At 36.1% G+C, this 14,245-nt stretch overlaps 1 protein-coding gene across 1 annotated transcript in view; it reads right to left on the bottom strand.

The window, feature by feature from the left end:
* Positions 1-5,953: 5,953 nt before the first annotated feature.
* LOC145772559 (protein mono-ADP-ribosyltransferase PARP14-like) overlaps positions 5,954-14,245 on the bottom strand; it is a 49,805-nt gene continuing 41,513 nt past the window's right edge. Inside the window, exons 32-36 of the mRNA XM_082584421.1 lie at positions 12,949-13,147; positions 12,569-12,716; positions 11,982-12,112; positions 11,601-11,787; positions 5,954-7,335 (exon numbers count right to left, since the gene is read on the bottom strand). Coding sequence (XP_082440547.1) covers positions 7,055-7,335; positions 11,601-11,787; positions 11,982-12,112; positions 12,569-12,716; positions 12,949-13,147 — 946 coding nt within the window. The 3' untranslated portion in view covers positions 5,954-7,054. The remainder of the gene's footprint in view (positions 7,336-11,600; positions 11,788-11,981; positions 12,113-12,568; positions 12,717-12,948; positions 13,148-14,245) is intronic.

Here is a 14,245-nt window from a genome sequence, read left to right as displayed (position 1 = left end):
ATCGTTATCTTAAAACCAGTTACTTGAATACTATAAGCCTACAACAATCATGAAAGATAGGTATTGAAAATTTCTGTTAAAAGTACTGACTAAGTAAATTATACACTATAGCCTACAGAGTCCAAAAAGCAGAAACTTAACTCATAGGCCTATTAGCAAACGTTATATTTGATTTGTAGTAGCCTATTGATGATAAAAACAGTTTTCTTGCAAATTTTGATAACATGAGGCCAGTTTTCGCTTTTTGACGTCTGTATTTTTACTGTCTTATATAGATCAATTATTCTAATCATTTTTTTACTAATTTGCTTCAGTTCAATTTTTTTTTTGAGAGGAGACTAACCTAAGCGCATTGAAAGCTACATTACACAAAAACACAGCTGGAGAGCTTCATAGGAACAACGGTAAAGTATAAAAATTAAGTTCAGTGAGCTACAAATAGAACTATGATAGGAAATGTTCTAGAAATAATTGCATGTTTACGATAGCTTTCCTTATTCCTACTGATCAAAGCTTTTCATGCAATTCATCGGATAAATCTGTGTGGATATCACGCGCTCGCTTCAGCTCAGGAAAGATTCATTCTTTTTGCAAATTGTATTGTTTTCAGTGAGCATGTTTCATCAGTTAATACGATAAAACGTCGTTAGTTTAACGTTGTAGACAGCAGATAAATGTCTTCAAAACACATTTATTGGAGAAAAAAAGGTCGTCTTAGAGACCTGACCTAAATCAAACTACCGTGATCTATACTAGTTAAATGAAATGAAGCAAACAATGGGATACAATGACTTCTCCATACTTGCCTTGATGTCTAGTTCAAGTCACTTCCACCTTCCAGGGAAAGTGAATGGCAAAGTTTGATGACTAGGGGATGTCCAAAGCGCAGCCGACGGAAAGAATGTAGGCTACGTATGCTACATTAATCTGGGCTCATAACCTACTTCAGTTAGGCAGAAAACAATAACAATTGTAAACAAATTGTTTAAATTATTGTAGTGCAACTAACCTCAAAGCAGAGAACTTTTAAAGTGTGGTTTCAGGAGAGAGTTTGCTTTTTTGTATCAAAGACAGGCAAGACACAACAATACAACAGAGTTGGGAATTATAACAATATATTTTACATATTTACAAATAGTTTTAACAGTCGAAAGTTTTCAGCTTAACTCAAGCCCTCATCAGGAATCTGAAAAAATTAAAAATATTTATAGCATTTTTGTAAATATTTTCAGATTCAACATTGGTGTATCCATTGCACAGTAGGCTATAGTCAGCGGCAAAATTTAGTGATTTTTTCTATATTAGTTTCATGTAACTAACCTATAAATTTCAAGTTTCTATTTTATTTATCTAAAAAGTTAGAACAGTTACTAACTACAAGGACGGCTTGCGTCAATTGACGTACTTTGACAATTATGCAGAAAACCAGGTTCCGCGAAGACGAATTTTGCTTCTTTCTACAGCTAATTGCACGTTATCAATTTAAGTCACCCGTAAAGAAATTTTGTTTCTTTTTATCGAAATAGGTCACCCAAAGTAATCCACATAAGGTAAACAGCTGCTGCTTACACTTAGTTGTGCGAAATAATCCCAGTTTCCAGCTGAGAAAGATGAACGTTTTTATTTGACATTTGGGAAAACAGAGAACATATGGACTCCACGCTACAGATCTGCAACAATCATCAGTAAGAGAAACGCAATTCAACAGTCTGTTATAGACCTATCATGCATTGGTAGAGTTGTTCAAGATAACAGTGGTGAAATGCATAGCTTAGCATTGTCTGTGAAAGTAGTTTAGCACAAAGGATACTAAAAGGATGTGTCTGAAGTTTATCTAAATTATCTTGTGACTTTTCAGACTCAATATCCCTATAGGCTACCTGCGAAAAGAATAAATTAGCTTATAGCAAAATGTCTAGTCAAAAATTTGCAGCAAGGCCGCATTAGAATTGTTGCAAAATCTTCTTTCAGACTGCTCTGATGACGATGGTTCTGACATTGAAACCGACGCAACAGTAAATGCTGCAATAACCAGTGTTCAGCAGACTGGAGTGTCAGAATCGTCAGATTCGAGCGAAGACGAGTCTGATTCACCTGGCCAAGCTGCATATTCTACTGCAGAAGCAGGAACAGACCTTGTTCAACAAAGAGATGGATCAAGACAGCAAAAGATTGCTGTATAACCCGCTACTCAAGGCCCCTCACAATACTGTATTTTTCGTCTTCAACTTGGGCCAACATGTAATTCAACCAGTTGAATAGTTTCTAGTAGCCCAGTTTCTTCATTTCGAAACTATTTGATGAACCAATGTTGAAAAACATAAGAAAATGAACGGCTGAAAAAGGACAAAGAAAAACTGGAGATCAGGCTAGGGATGTAACTTTGCATGAACTAAAAAAATTCATTGGCTTGGTGGTTGCTCGCTGCGTGATAGGAGGTTGCAAGACAGGTTTTAGGAAATCATGAAATTCCTGCGTTTCAACCTATAAACGGAGAGACGAAGAAATCTTGTACACGACAAGTTTGTACTCGCTTCACAACTTTGGAATAGTTTTATTTCTAACTGTCAAAAAGCATTCATTCCACAATGGAACAATACAGTGGAAGAACAACTGTTGCCATGCAAGGCACACTGTAAGTTCATACAAATATATAAAAAAAATTCTGGTTGACAGATGAAGTGGAAAACAATTCTTTATGCAACGGTATTCTTTACGAAGGCAAGATGATACCAGGGACCCAAATGTGAGTGTTCCAAGTGATGTTGTATTGAAACTTATGGCTCCAGTTTCCAGGCAGGTTACAATGCCACACACGATAATTTTTTGACGTTCCTTGATCTGGCATTGCGACTTGCAAAGAAGAGTGTAGGTGTGTAGCCTCGTTGGAACATTGCGCAAAAACAGGAGAAAAGTCCTAGAAAAGTAGGCTACAAGAAGAAAAAAGGAAATGCGCAAAACCGAAGTTTTTAGGCATGACGGAGAACCAGCAATTTACTCATTTTATTTACTAAAGAGGGAAGTCGCACCACTGACAGATATCAAGCTTCTATGCAACCAGTGCGTGGACGATGTGCTTCGAAAACATGCAGAATGTGTGCATAGCAAAATTTTTGTTTGAGTAAGAACTTATTGGTTATTTCAAACGGACAGCTTAATTTGAGTGTGTGTTCGGTATATTTACTAAAAATACAATAAACATTTATTGAAAGCAGATTTTAGAGTCGTAAGTGCACTTATGTGAATTTAATGCTTTAACTCTGAGCTGTCCAACATTCTCCGTCAATTGACGCATCCCGTCCTTCTAGGTATGTCAAAACCGACGTCCTTCTAGTTTTAAGCCAAAAACGTTTGACTGTTAAAACTGTTTTTAAATATGAAAATGTATTGTTATAATGCTCAACCCTATTGTATTGTTGTGTCTTGCCTGTCTTTTAAAATGTGCTCTCTACTAAAAAGGTACTTTTTCAACCTACAAAGTATCAAAGTCCCGAGTAGGCTATCAAGTTAAAAGTCGCAGCGTTGAATATTTGACAGATGAAACGTAGAAAAAAACGTCATGAATAACACAAACAAGACTACGTAACTTAACTTGCTTCAAATGGCAGACAGTGCGAACTGATGACCATTTTTCTTCTCATTTAGTATTTCCACCACTACGCACATATACGTGTGGTGGCATTATGTGAAAGTTTTGGATGAAAAACCACAGCTACGTGTTTCATGTAAAAGGTGGTCATTGCGTTGTTATGAATTGCTTGTATGATAGTCTATAAACAAGAATTATGTTGTGTTATAATTAGTTATCCTACATTCCAACCTTGTGCTTAAGCCGATATGCAAAGATAAAATTATTGTAATTGTGAGTTAATCCGACCCGAAACGCGGCCCATGCCTAGAAAACTTTGGGCACTCCTGGCGATTGAACTGTCGAAGCAAACCATGGATACCAAGAGAAATGCTTTAACGATCTTTTAATAAGCACTTTTAAAACTAGCATTACTAAAATAGTAGCCTACGCGCGAAAATGTTTCAATTAGTGGAATAAAATTAGTTTATAGATCAAAGAGTTTAAACAAATTAGCCTATCTTTTCATTGTCTTAAAAATGATTTGTAAACAAAAACATGCAGAAAAAAAAGCAGAGCATATCAACAAAGCAAATCCCAAGTAGTGGACCAACATGAAATTCACATGACGATTCAAATACAAAAAGTAACGTAAGCTAATAAACTTAAAAAAAAAAAAAAAAAAAAACGAAGACTAGTTTGCATAATAATCCACTTAGGCTATGCCACGACGTGCTAAAAGGCGGTTTTGAAAATATGATAGACCTGGACCCAATTAGCGTTTTTCAAAGTACTGTAACCTACCTATTTTCAATACACATATAAATTCACTGGGTGGGTGAATGCATTGTTGTATCAAATATTCTTGTGCAATTCTAAATAGACAAACAAAACAAAGTAACCTTAGCGGATTTAACATGTTTTATTACACAGAGATATAACATAATTAATAAAATATCAACTCAAACATTTTCGACACGTACGTGTGTTCTCATCAGGAATTATTTAAATTGGCAATATACATAATATTAAAAGTATAAGATAAATCTGAATATGCACTACAACTGGGTCTGTAACGACACCCCGGACTGAAAAGCACAAACTGAACAAGTGATACAAGACTTATTAGTTACAGTCGGGAATCGAACCAGGGTCGAACGATTAGAAACCGAACGCCTTATTCGCTACCGGTATACCACCATACTTGCTGGTTCAATTAAAGCCGTACCGATATTTAATTCGTTCGCTTTACTGGCGCTTTTGAATGCAAATTAGTTCAAATCTAACGTTGTTAGTTAACTTCTGGTTAGCTTTTGTTATTTAGTCAAAATGAGATTACTCAACTTATCTATTTTGCTTTACCTAATATTCATATTATATAATTTTATAACGTAAATTCTGTAATGTATTTCTACTACCACAGCAAACTCCGCATCAGGCTAAAACTGGTGGTTTGTATCCACATTGTAAAATAAACAACGATCATGGTGCTAAAAGCGAAAGACAATCTATCCATTTTATTGTAGCCTATGACGTTTTATGAAGCTAGTGAAAGTAATCCGGCAAGGATGTGCCATGAGAAACTTTCTACTCAACACTTCACGTAGGCTATTACTCACCAACATTTGTATCAACCATTGTTTGCGACTTTTAGAAAATACTATTTTCTACTGAAGTTGGCTACCCCTTTTGCTCTTTCTTCGAATGTTGTGTATAAGTTTAGTTGTTTGCGAGACGCAAACCAGACATACAAACAGACATTTGTTGACAAGGGCCGGGAAGCACTTAAACCCAAACTTAACAACTGAAAGTGCAATTAAAGAGCATATCACCTCTTGTGTAACGTGCACTGACAATGTCTCGATCGACCAATTTAAACTCTTCTCTAGAGGCAGATCTGAATTTCAGACTAAGATCATTGAAGCCATTATTTCAAACGAAATAATGCGTCTCTCCATAGACAGTAATTCGCCTGTGGCTCATCGTTCCTTTTGTGTGTGTTCCAATTGTTTGTCACATGTCTGCACTTTACACCTCATGTGATCTGTTTCCCGTCCTATAATTTACTCGTAACCATTCTTGTATCACTTGTTCAGTTTGTGCTTTTCAGTCCGGAGTGTCGTTACAGTTATATAGTGCATAGTCAGATTTATCAAAATTTTTATTTATGATTTTATTTTATGTATATTGCGGATTTAAGTAATTCCTGATGAGGACACACGTGTCGAAAACGTTTGATTTTTTTTTAATTATGTTATATCTCTGTGTAATAAAAAATGTTAAACCCGCTAAGGTCGCTTTGTTTTGTTTCTCTATGGTTCAACAAAGCAAACTCTCTACCAAAGCTTTATAATTCTAAATAACTTCACACAAAGTAGGAGAAAATACCTTAACACGCAAACGTACCTTCTATTGAAAACAAAATATGAACTGAGTAACTACGCCATGATGATGTTAATGCCAGTAGGCTAATCAGCACCAAGTGTCTTCTAGCAAAAGAAAACAAAATACAACGTTCGCTGGGGCGACTAAAAAATCAAAGAGAAGTACACTTTTTTAAAGTTATACAGAGTTTGAATGCTTTAGTGTACAAAAAATAACAACATCTTACAATCTAATCTCACGGATCCTAAAAATCAGTTTTCAAAATTCAAATAGAAAACCAATTATTTTACAATGAACTGATTTGACGTGGTAAAGTTAGAATCATCTGGAGCGTAAAAATGACCCAACTGGTTTCAAAAATATGCATTAAATACAAAATTGGAAAGATTAAAAAATAAGAGATTTTTCAAGAGCAGAAAGTTTAGTCAGCTTCGAGAGATAAAAACATGAGGAATCACTATCACACATTGCATAAAATGCGAAACTGAGTCGAACAAAGAAAAAGTTTAAAAACACTCGATATAATGAATTTAATTTACTGATCAAGAAGGTAGCGCCTATAGCCATATACACTACACCGACACTACACTATGTATACACTACACCGACACTACACTATGTATACACTACACCGACACTAACTTTGATAACGTTTTATCTGCAAATTGCTGAGGTTGAAGAGCACAGAGTAATGTTTTAGGGTACAGCTCTTATGCCACCTCAACTCGTGCACAATATCATAATTCCTTCAATACCTAAGATTGAAAACATATATTAACATTGAACAATATAAGTAGCTTCTTTCATCATAAGCTACCGCAATTTAATTTTTAGAAATACCATTGATCATCTGATGAAGTACAAAGTGTAAACAAATGATCACTATCAGGAAACAAGCTAACTAATATGGTAACATTGTAACTTTTCAGCATTGCATTTTTTGCTGTATCGTGTTTGTACGCATTTTGCAGTAAGATAAATTACTAAATAGCAAATCATTTTTTTATCGATGCAGCAAACTAAACCACTGGTATCATAAAAAAAAATAAAAACAATAGGATCACATTGTCACCATCACAAACGACGTACAATCGTAGCCCACTACGTCTTGTACTTTAGAATATACGCTGGATAGACGCTTGCGTCTTTGAACACCACAAACATGCCAGGTTGATTCATTTGATCCACGACACTGTCATATCGCTCGTTGTTGGCGGTATCCATGAAATGTGGCGTTCTGAGCGAGGGATCACCTTGGTGGAATTCTCCAGTGATGACTTCAGCTAAAAACATGCGGCAATATCGGTGGGCATCGGCTCGGGCGAAGCTTTGCGAATACTGACATGACGTAGCGAAGTAAACGCCTTTTCCGTACATTGTTGCTGCAAATAATCATATGCGATTAATAATAATGCTTAACTAATTATACGGTGCTGTGAAATTGATTGAAAATGAATGATCTTTGTCATTGTGGTTGAAGTGACTACCGAACGTTGATGAAGATAGGTTGAAGAGAAGACTCATTGATGGAGATACTGTACGCCGATTATTTGATTTTGTTGAGTGACACAGTGGAAGATCTGAGAAAGAAATTTGAGAAGTGGAAGGAGCCGCTTCAATCTAAAAGTATACATGTCAACATCAAAAAGACAAAAGTGGTAATAAGTGGAACGGAAGGGGAAATCACAAAGAGCAAAATCGACCCTTGTAGAGTATGTGGAAGAAGGGTGATAAGGGTGAATGTGACATAAGCAAGAAGATTGAAGAAAGAATGGTTAGTCCTGTTGAAAAGCTGAATGATGAAGTGGAATCGGTGAATGCCTTTTGCTATCTATGCGATAAGTGGAATGCCAGTAGTGGTTGTTAAGCGGCAGTGACTGCAATAGTAAGGTTTGGTTGGGTGAAATTCAGTGTCGAGAGTTGTTATGTGGTAGAAGATTTTTGTTGAAAATGAGAGGAAGAATTTATACTGCTGTAGTTGTGTAAGATCTGCAATGCTGTACGGAAGTGAGACATAGTGCTTATGGGAAAACGAATTGGAGGTTTCAAAAAAAAAACTAAGAAAACGATGGCGAGGGCAATATGAAGCTGATGGACAAAAGGAATACAGAAGAACTTATGCACTTGCTTGGGTTGAATGAGAATGTTGATAAGTTAGCGAAAGCCAATGGAGTGCAGTGATATGGGCGTGTTTTGATAAGGGATGAAGAGGATATTTTGAGAAGAACGCTGGAGTTGCGAGTGGAGGACGTAGAATACAAGGAACACTAAAAAAAACGTGGAAAAGACAAGTTAAGGAGGAAAGCAGCAAGGTTAACTTGACAAGAGAGGACGCTGTAAACAGATCGATGTGAAGGCAGCGTGTGAAGGGGATTGTGGCATGTGGAAGTGGATTCGGCCAACTTCGGCAACGGGGACATCACCGGATTAAAACTGGACTACTCCTACAGTGTGCAAATGCTTAAAATATATGTTCTGAGTTACTGCAAATTTGAAAAGAATCTAATTTACACTATAACAGCTCTTGTTGATGCAAAAAGGTTACAGACTTAATTATACTATATAGAGTCCAGTGCTCTTCAACCTTTTTGTCAACACGGAAGAACCCCTCATGTACTTTCGCGTTTGTCACGGAACCCCACTAAAAAAAATTTACAAATTACGAATTGCTTGGTCAGAAAATTAAATATTTCGTTATTACACTGTTACACTTCAAAAAATAATTAGACATTTCAAAACATAGACAGTTATTACAAAAGTTATTAAGTCAGACACTTAATGACTCTGTTGTTGTTGCTTATCTTTTATAATCTTCTTAAATCGTGGTTCAACGTTGCTTAATGCAATTCTCATACACATATCGACACCCTTCAAGCAACTTCTGTTTTTGTTCTTAATTGTTGTTAAAGCAGAAAATGCTGTTTCACACAAATAGGTATTTGGAAATTGACACAACAGTTTCAATGCTTCCTTTGAAATTTCTGTCCCTTCTTTGTACAGAAAAATCCAAAAATATTCCTTTCCGTTTTTTTCAAAGATTTTCTCCAAATGAATATCATTGCAGATATCCAGGAGTTCTTCATGTTGTTGGCAAGGGAAAACGAAAGGATTAACCACCCACTTTCGCAAACGGAAAATCTCAGATTCTTCTTCAGGAAAGTAGCGGTTGAAATTTTTCCTCAATAGCTTCAAATGCTCCAACACTAATTCCTTTATTTCAGCTGTATCTTCAACTTCGGAGTCCTCACTTAGAAATTCATTCAAAAACCGAAAAGGAGAATAATCATTTTTTGAAACTTTATTGGCCCAGCAGTCAATTTTTCTTTTAAAGCCATCAATTTGGCCAACTTGGGAAAATATATCTGATCTTTTCCCTTGAAGGCTGGTGTTGAGTGTGGACAACACATCGAATATTGAAGCCAGATATGCCAGCTTGCAAACCCATTCATGATCAAGAAAATTGGTAGCATATTCATGATTTTTTTCTGCAAGAAAAACTGATATTTCCTGTCTTAATTTGAACACCCGAGCCAAAACTTTGCCACGAGATAGCCAACGCATCTCTGTTTGCAGCAAAAGAGTGACATTATCTGACTCCATTTCTTCACATACTTTTTGAAAAACTCTTGCAGATTTGCCTTTGCCACCACATTTTATGTAATTCACTGTTTTCACAATTATATCCAAAACCATTTCTAGTTCCGTTTTTCTCTGCTTGTCAGAACTAAGCGGTTTTACAGCCAGAGCTTCACGATGAATAATACAATGTTTTAATACACAGTTAGTAGCAACTGCCTTGACACGAACACCAACTCCTGAAAAGCGTCCAGTCATCACAGCTGCCCCGTCTGCAGTTAGAGAACAACACTTTTCCCATGGTATTTCTTTTTCTTTCAAGAATTCGTTGAGCTTACTAAATACTTGTTCAGCAGTTGTGCTCACATCCAAGTTTAGGCAACACAAATATTCGTCAACAATGCTGTATGAATCAATATCAGGAATTCTTATATACACAAGCAGTTGTGCTCTACTCCCAATATCAGTTGATTCATCCAGTTGCAGCCCATAACATGGAACATTTTTGATTTTATATAAAAGTTGTTCCAACATATCTTCAGCCATATGAAATCCCCTTCTGCTTACAGTGGTATCAGACAGAGGTATGCTTTGTAACATGCGTTCAGTTTCCTTGTCAAGGAGCTCCTCTGCTACTATTTGCAACGCTGGTTTAATAACTTCCTCGGCTAAAGTAAATGGTTTCTTTGTTTTGAGAATATGATGTGACAGTCGATATGAAGTCAACAAGATATCTGGATTGGTTTTCACTGCTCCTAAGAATGACTCTTTTTGCTTGTGCACGCTTCTTTTCATATGTTTAAAAAATGAGAGTCTTTGTCGCGTACGCAGAATGATTTGTTTGTAAGTGTCTTTGTAATTTAGCCGGGACCATGGCTGAATTAGAAAGTCTGTTACAGCAAATCAAACATTCGGACTGAGGAGCTACATTCAAAAGTTGGTCATCCGGCAAAAAGAACCCGTATCTCAAATATGCGTCGTCCCATTTTCCAACCTTGACAATTGAATTACATTTGGTCCGCTTCGGCGGAGGTGTCTCTGTTACAACTGAACTACAAGGCTCATTTCCGCCCACACCTTCGCTGTTGCTATTCTTTGGCTTCATATAAGAAAATATGCTATTTTGTTTCATCTGGCTTGACTAAACAATAAAAATTTGGTTAAAAACTGTTTTTACTTTATTCTCACAAAGGATCAACAGCAGCTCAAGTCTCTACTCAGTCTGCTTGTACTTCTGTGATCTGTACACCGGCTACATCCTATGACTGTGATGCAACAATAACGTTATTGTTAATGGAATAACAATGAACAACCAGTGACACAACAATTATAGCAATGTTTTATTCGGTTGGTGACTGCAGTCAACCCCTCGTTTAACAAACTGGCCTACTTGAAGTGTGAATGAGGTGCAGTGATGTAAAAAATCGGAATGACGCATCAAAATGCTGAAGCAAGAAATCAATTTCCCTAAATAAAACAAGGAACCCTTGCGGAACCCTTAAAACTCACGGAACCCCACTGCATGTTCCGCGGAACCCTAGGGTTCCGAGGAACCCCTGTTGAAGAGCACTGAATAGACGATAAAAGTTACTAATTATGAAGCATTACGCAATTTTAAACAAAATTATGCTGCAAATATTCTAAAAAAGAAAAAATTGAAATATTAGGACATACAATACGAAAGAATTCATGACAAAGATCATTAATAGAAGGAAAGAAAATGGAAAAATAAACAAAGACAGAAAAAAAATGATGTGGACATTTCAACATCACAAAATAATCAACATGATGATGACACCCATGGCTTGATTGTTGATACCTCTTTCTTGCTCGACTGCATATCTCGAGAAATTGACCATTGCTGCTAAATCTTTCCGTTTCTTTATCCACAAATATGTTTCTCGGCAGCCGATGTGTAGCAAGAATTGACAGCGATAGACACGTGTTTCGCCCACGAGGCTGGGCATCAGTATCGCACCGTATTCTGCCACAAATTTATTCGACCACCGCTTTTACCAGTCAGTTTAACTCTTATCCACAAATGGTAACCTTTAAGTTTTGTCATACTTACCATTCTTCCCACAATGGCTTCGATCAAATCCGTCTTTGTAGATGCTTGCACAGACGTCTTCGGTGGTGCCATGGAATAATTGTCTAGTGACAGGAAGTGTGGACCCTTTCGCCTTCATTCGGGCTTCAACTTTCCGCTTTTGGGCTTGAAATTGATGGTAAAGCGTTGGGTTTTGAAGCCGCTTAAGCTGTCAAGAAAACAAAAGACATCTTTTAATAACTCTGCAAAACATCACTGAACGTAGAAATATTTTAGCAGTGGAGTAGTTTGGGTTCAGGTATGCGCAATTGAGCATCTTATTTATCAAGTTCAAGTAGTGATTATAGTATAAATTTAAAAAAAAAAACTTCCGTGATCATAACGGTCTCAACTCATGCTTACCGAAACAGGACGACGTATAGAGCCAGTTGCATTAAATATTGCCAGCACATCCTTGTATTCCTGACTGTTTGAAGCGACAAGAACGTTTTTGAATGGTTTGTTACCAATGTCTCCCCATTCGGGTGGAAAGTCTAATTTGTGGAGCAACAGTTTAAAAAAAGATGTTCAAAAATATACTTCATTATTTCAAGTAAAATTCATGCGTTAATTTATAGTATACCGACAACGATTAATATCTCCAATTACGTTTTCAGTTAAGAAAGCAAAATACAACGTTATTAAGAGTGCAAATAGCATTAAAGGTAATTGAAACCAAGACAATGCACCTCTCAGGCTTCTTCAGCAAAAGCACTGACTTCTACTTAAATAAAAAATAAAAAGTTTTTTTATACATCTCTAAATATGATGCTCGAAGGAAGATCATCTTGATTGTAGAGAAAAAATCAGCACGTTATTGTGTAAACGTTTTTCCTATCATCGCTACAGAAACCTTGAGGTTAATTAAAGAAACTTGAAGGCACAATGTGAGCAATTTGGAATTGGTAAACTGGCAGCAGATGCACAACGATGAAAAGGCTTGAACTCACTTTCAACGGAAGATTTTTGAGAACGAACAATTTTTGTGACGTCATTACTTTCCAGACTAGTTTCAGTCATCAACGTCAGGTTGATGGAATATGTTCGTTTTTTGCCTTCATTGAATACTATGATGTTGAAAGTGCTTTTTGGATCTTTCTGTAACAAAAAATTCAGCGTTTTTTTATAAATACCACTTCATTTATATCATGCCGCTGTATCGTAAGAAATTGTAAGTAAGTTTTAGGACCACAGATAAAGATACAAAATATAGCTACGTACAAATTTGGGGGTCATAAAATTAACTAAAAACCAATTGTAAAAACTGAAAACCGGTAATCTTATCGTGAAAAATGCTCTATCTTCCAGCAAGAACAAGAGTATAATTTACTTTATAAGCAGTTTCTATCTGAAAACTCGCTGTCAGTGAAAAATCGCTGAATTCATTGATTCTTGGGTCTCGATATTTCCAAATCACATTTTCTGCACATATAAGAGCTTGCTTGTATTCTTGGATAAGCTCCGTAGCTGAAGTGTAAGCTTCCATAACACCGTCTTTAAGTCCAGATATCACAAGCTGAATTGACGTGCTGGAAAAAATCATACTCATATGACTTTCACGTAGCCAGAGATGGACAAGATCACTAATTTTGTGATATGTGATCTTGAAGATCAAGATCAGATCCCCAAAAAAAACGTCATCTTAAAGATTAAAATCATTTTCAAGATCAGTTTTTGTGTACTTAAAAAAATGAAGTTTTCGATTAATGATGTTGCAAAAAACAAAGTTTACTACAAGCAACCTGGTTAAAGGTAATTGGTAGCCTATTGCTAACTGTTGCTTTTAACTACTCGATCGCTGGCCTAAGAATTGTAATACGTTAGTGACTTGCTATTAGGCCTATCGATAGCTGGCGTAGTTTACATAGAACCGCAAGGTCACACCCAGGGCTGAGGGTAATTACAGTATTAAAAAGTCACAAAATTTGCAATTAGTTTTATGCTTTTTATCAAATAAAAAAAAACACTCTTGAACTGCATCATTTTTCACCAAATTTTTGTCTAGTTCATACGGGAAGCTTCTATTCGTGTTACTAAGTATGTTCAACTTTCACTCGAATACATAAATGTTTATTGCATGATTTACCCATCTGGCAACCTTGATAGCCTACTGTTGTCTGCTATCAAAAACGTTCAGAGTTCTACGGTCAGATAAACCGCTCCGAACAAAAATAGGAATGCCATACAAACCAGAGGCAGCATATGTTATCATATTTAATGTTGTTTATGCTCAGACCCTAAACAATTATAGATCTGTTTGATTAGCTGCAATAAACCATTTTACATGACTAAAGTCGGCTGTAAAGTCCAGTTTTTTTAGCACTGCCATTCTACTGTAAACTTTTTAAACATCTAAAATTGGGTCAAAGAAAACAAACATTTTTTTAGAATTCACAAAACAACAAAGTTGAATCATTTTTTTTTTATCATACGTCAACATAAAGTATATACGGAAGTTGACTTCTTTATTATGACCAACTCAGAAAATTTTTTAAATTTTGAAATGACAACACTGACCAAATTAGATTGAAACTTAAAATCGAGTTTTGTCATGCTGACAATGGCTCAAAGTTAGTAATTGTCACTAATAATTTACTTTATACAGTTCGAGCTCTAAAAAAGTGCCT

Source organism: Aplidium turbinatum, chromosome 6 (assembly GCF_918807975.1).
Source record: "Aplidium turbinatum chromosome 6, kaAplTurb1.1, whole genome shotgun sequence".
NCBI classification, from domain to species: domain Eukaryota; kingdom Metazoa; phylum Chordata; class Ascidiacea; order Aplousobranchia; family Polyclinidae; genus Aplidium; species Aplidium turbinatum.
This window is presented reverse-complemented; position numbering and strand designations above follow the sequence as displayed.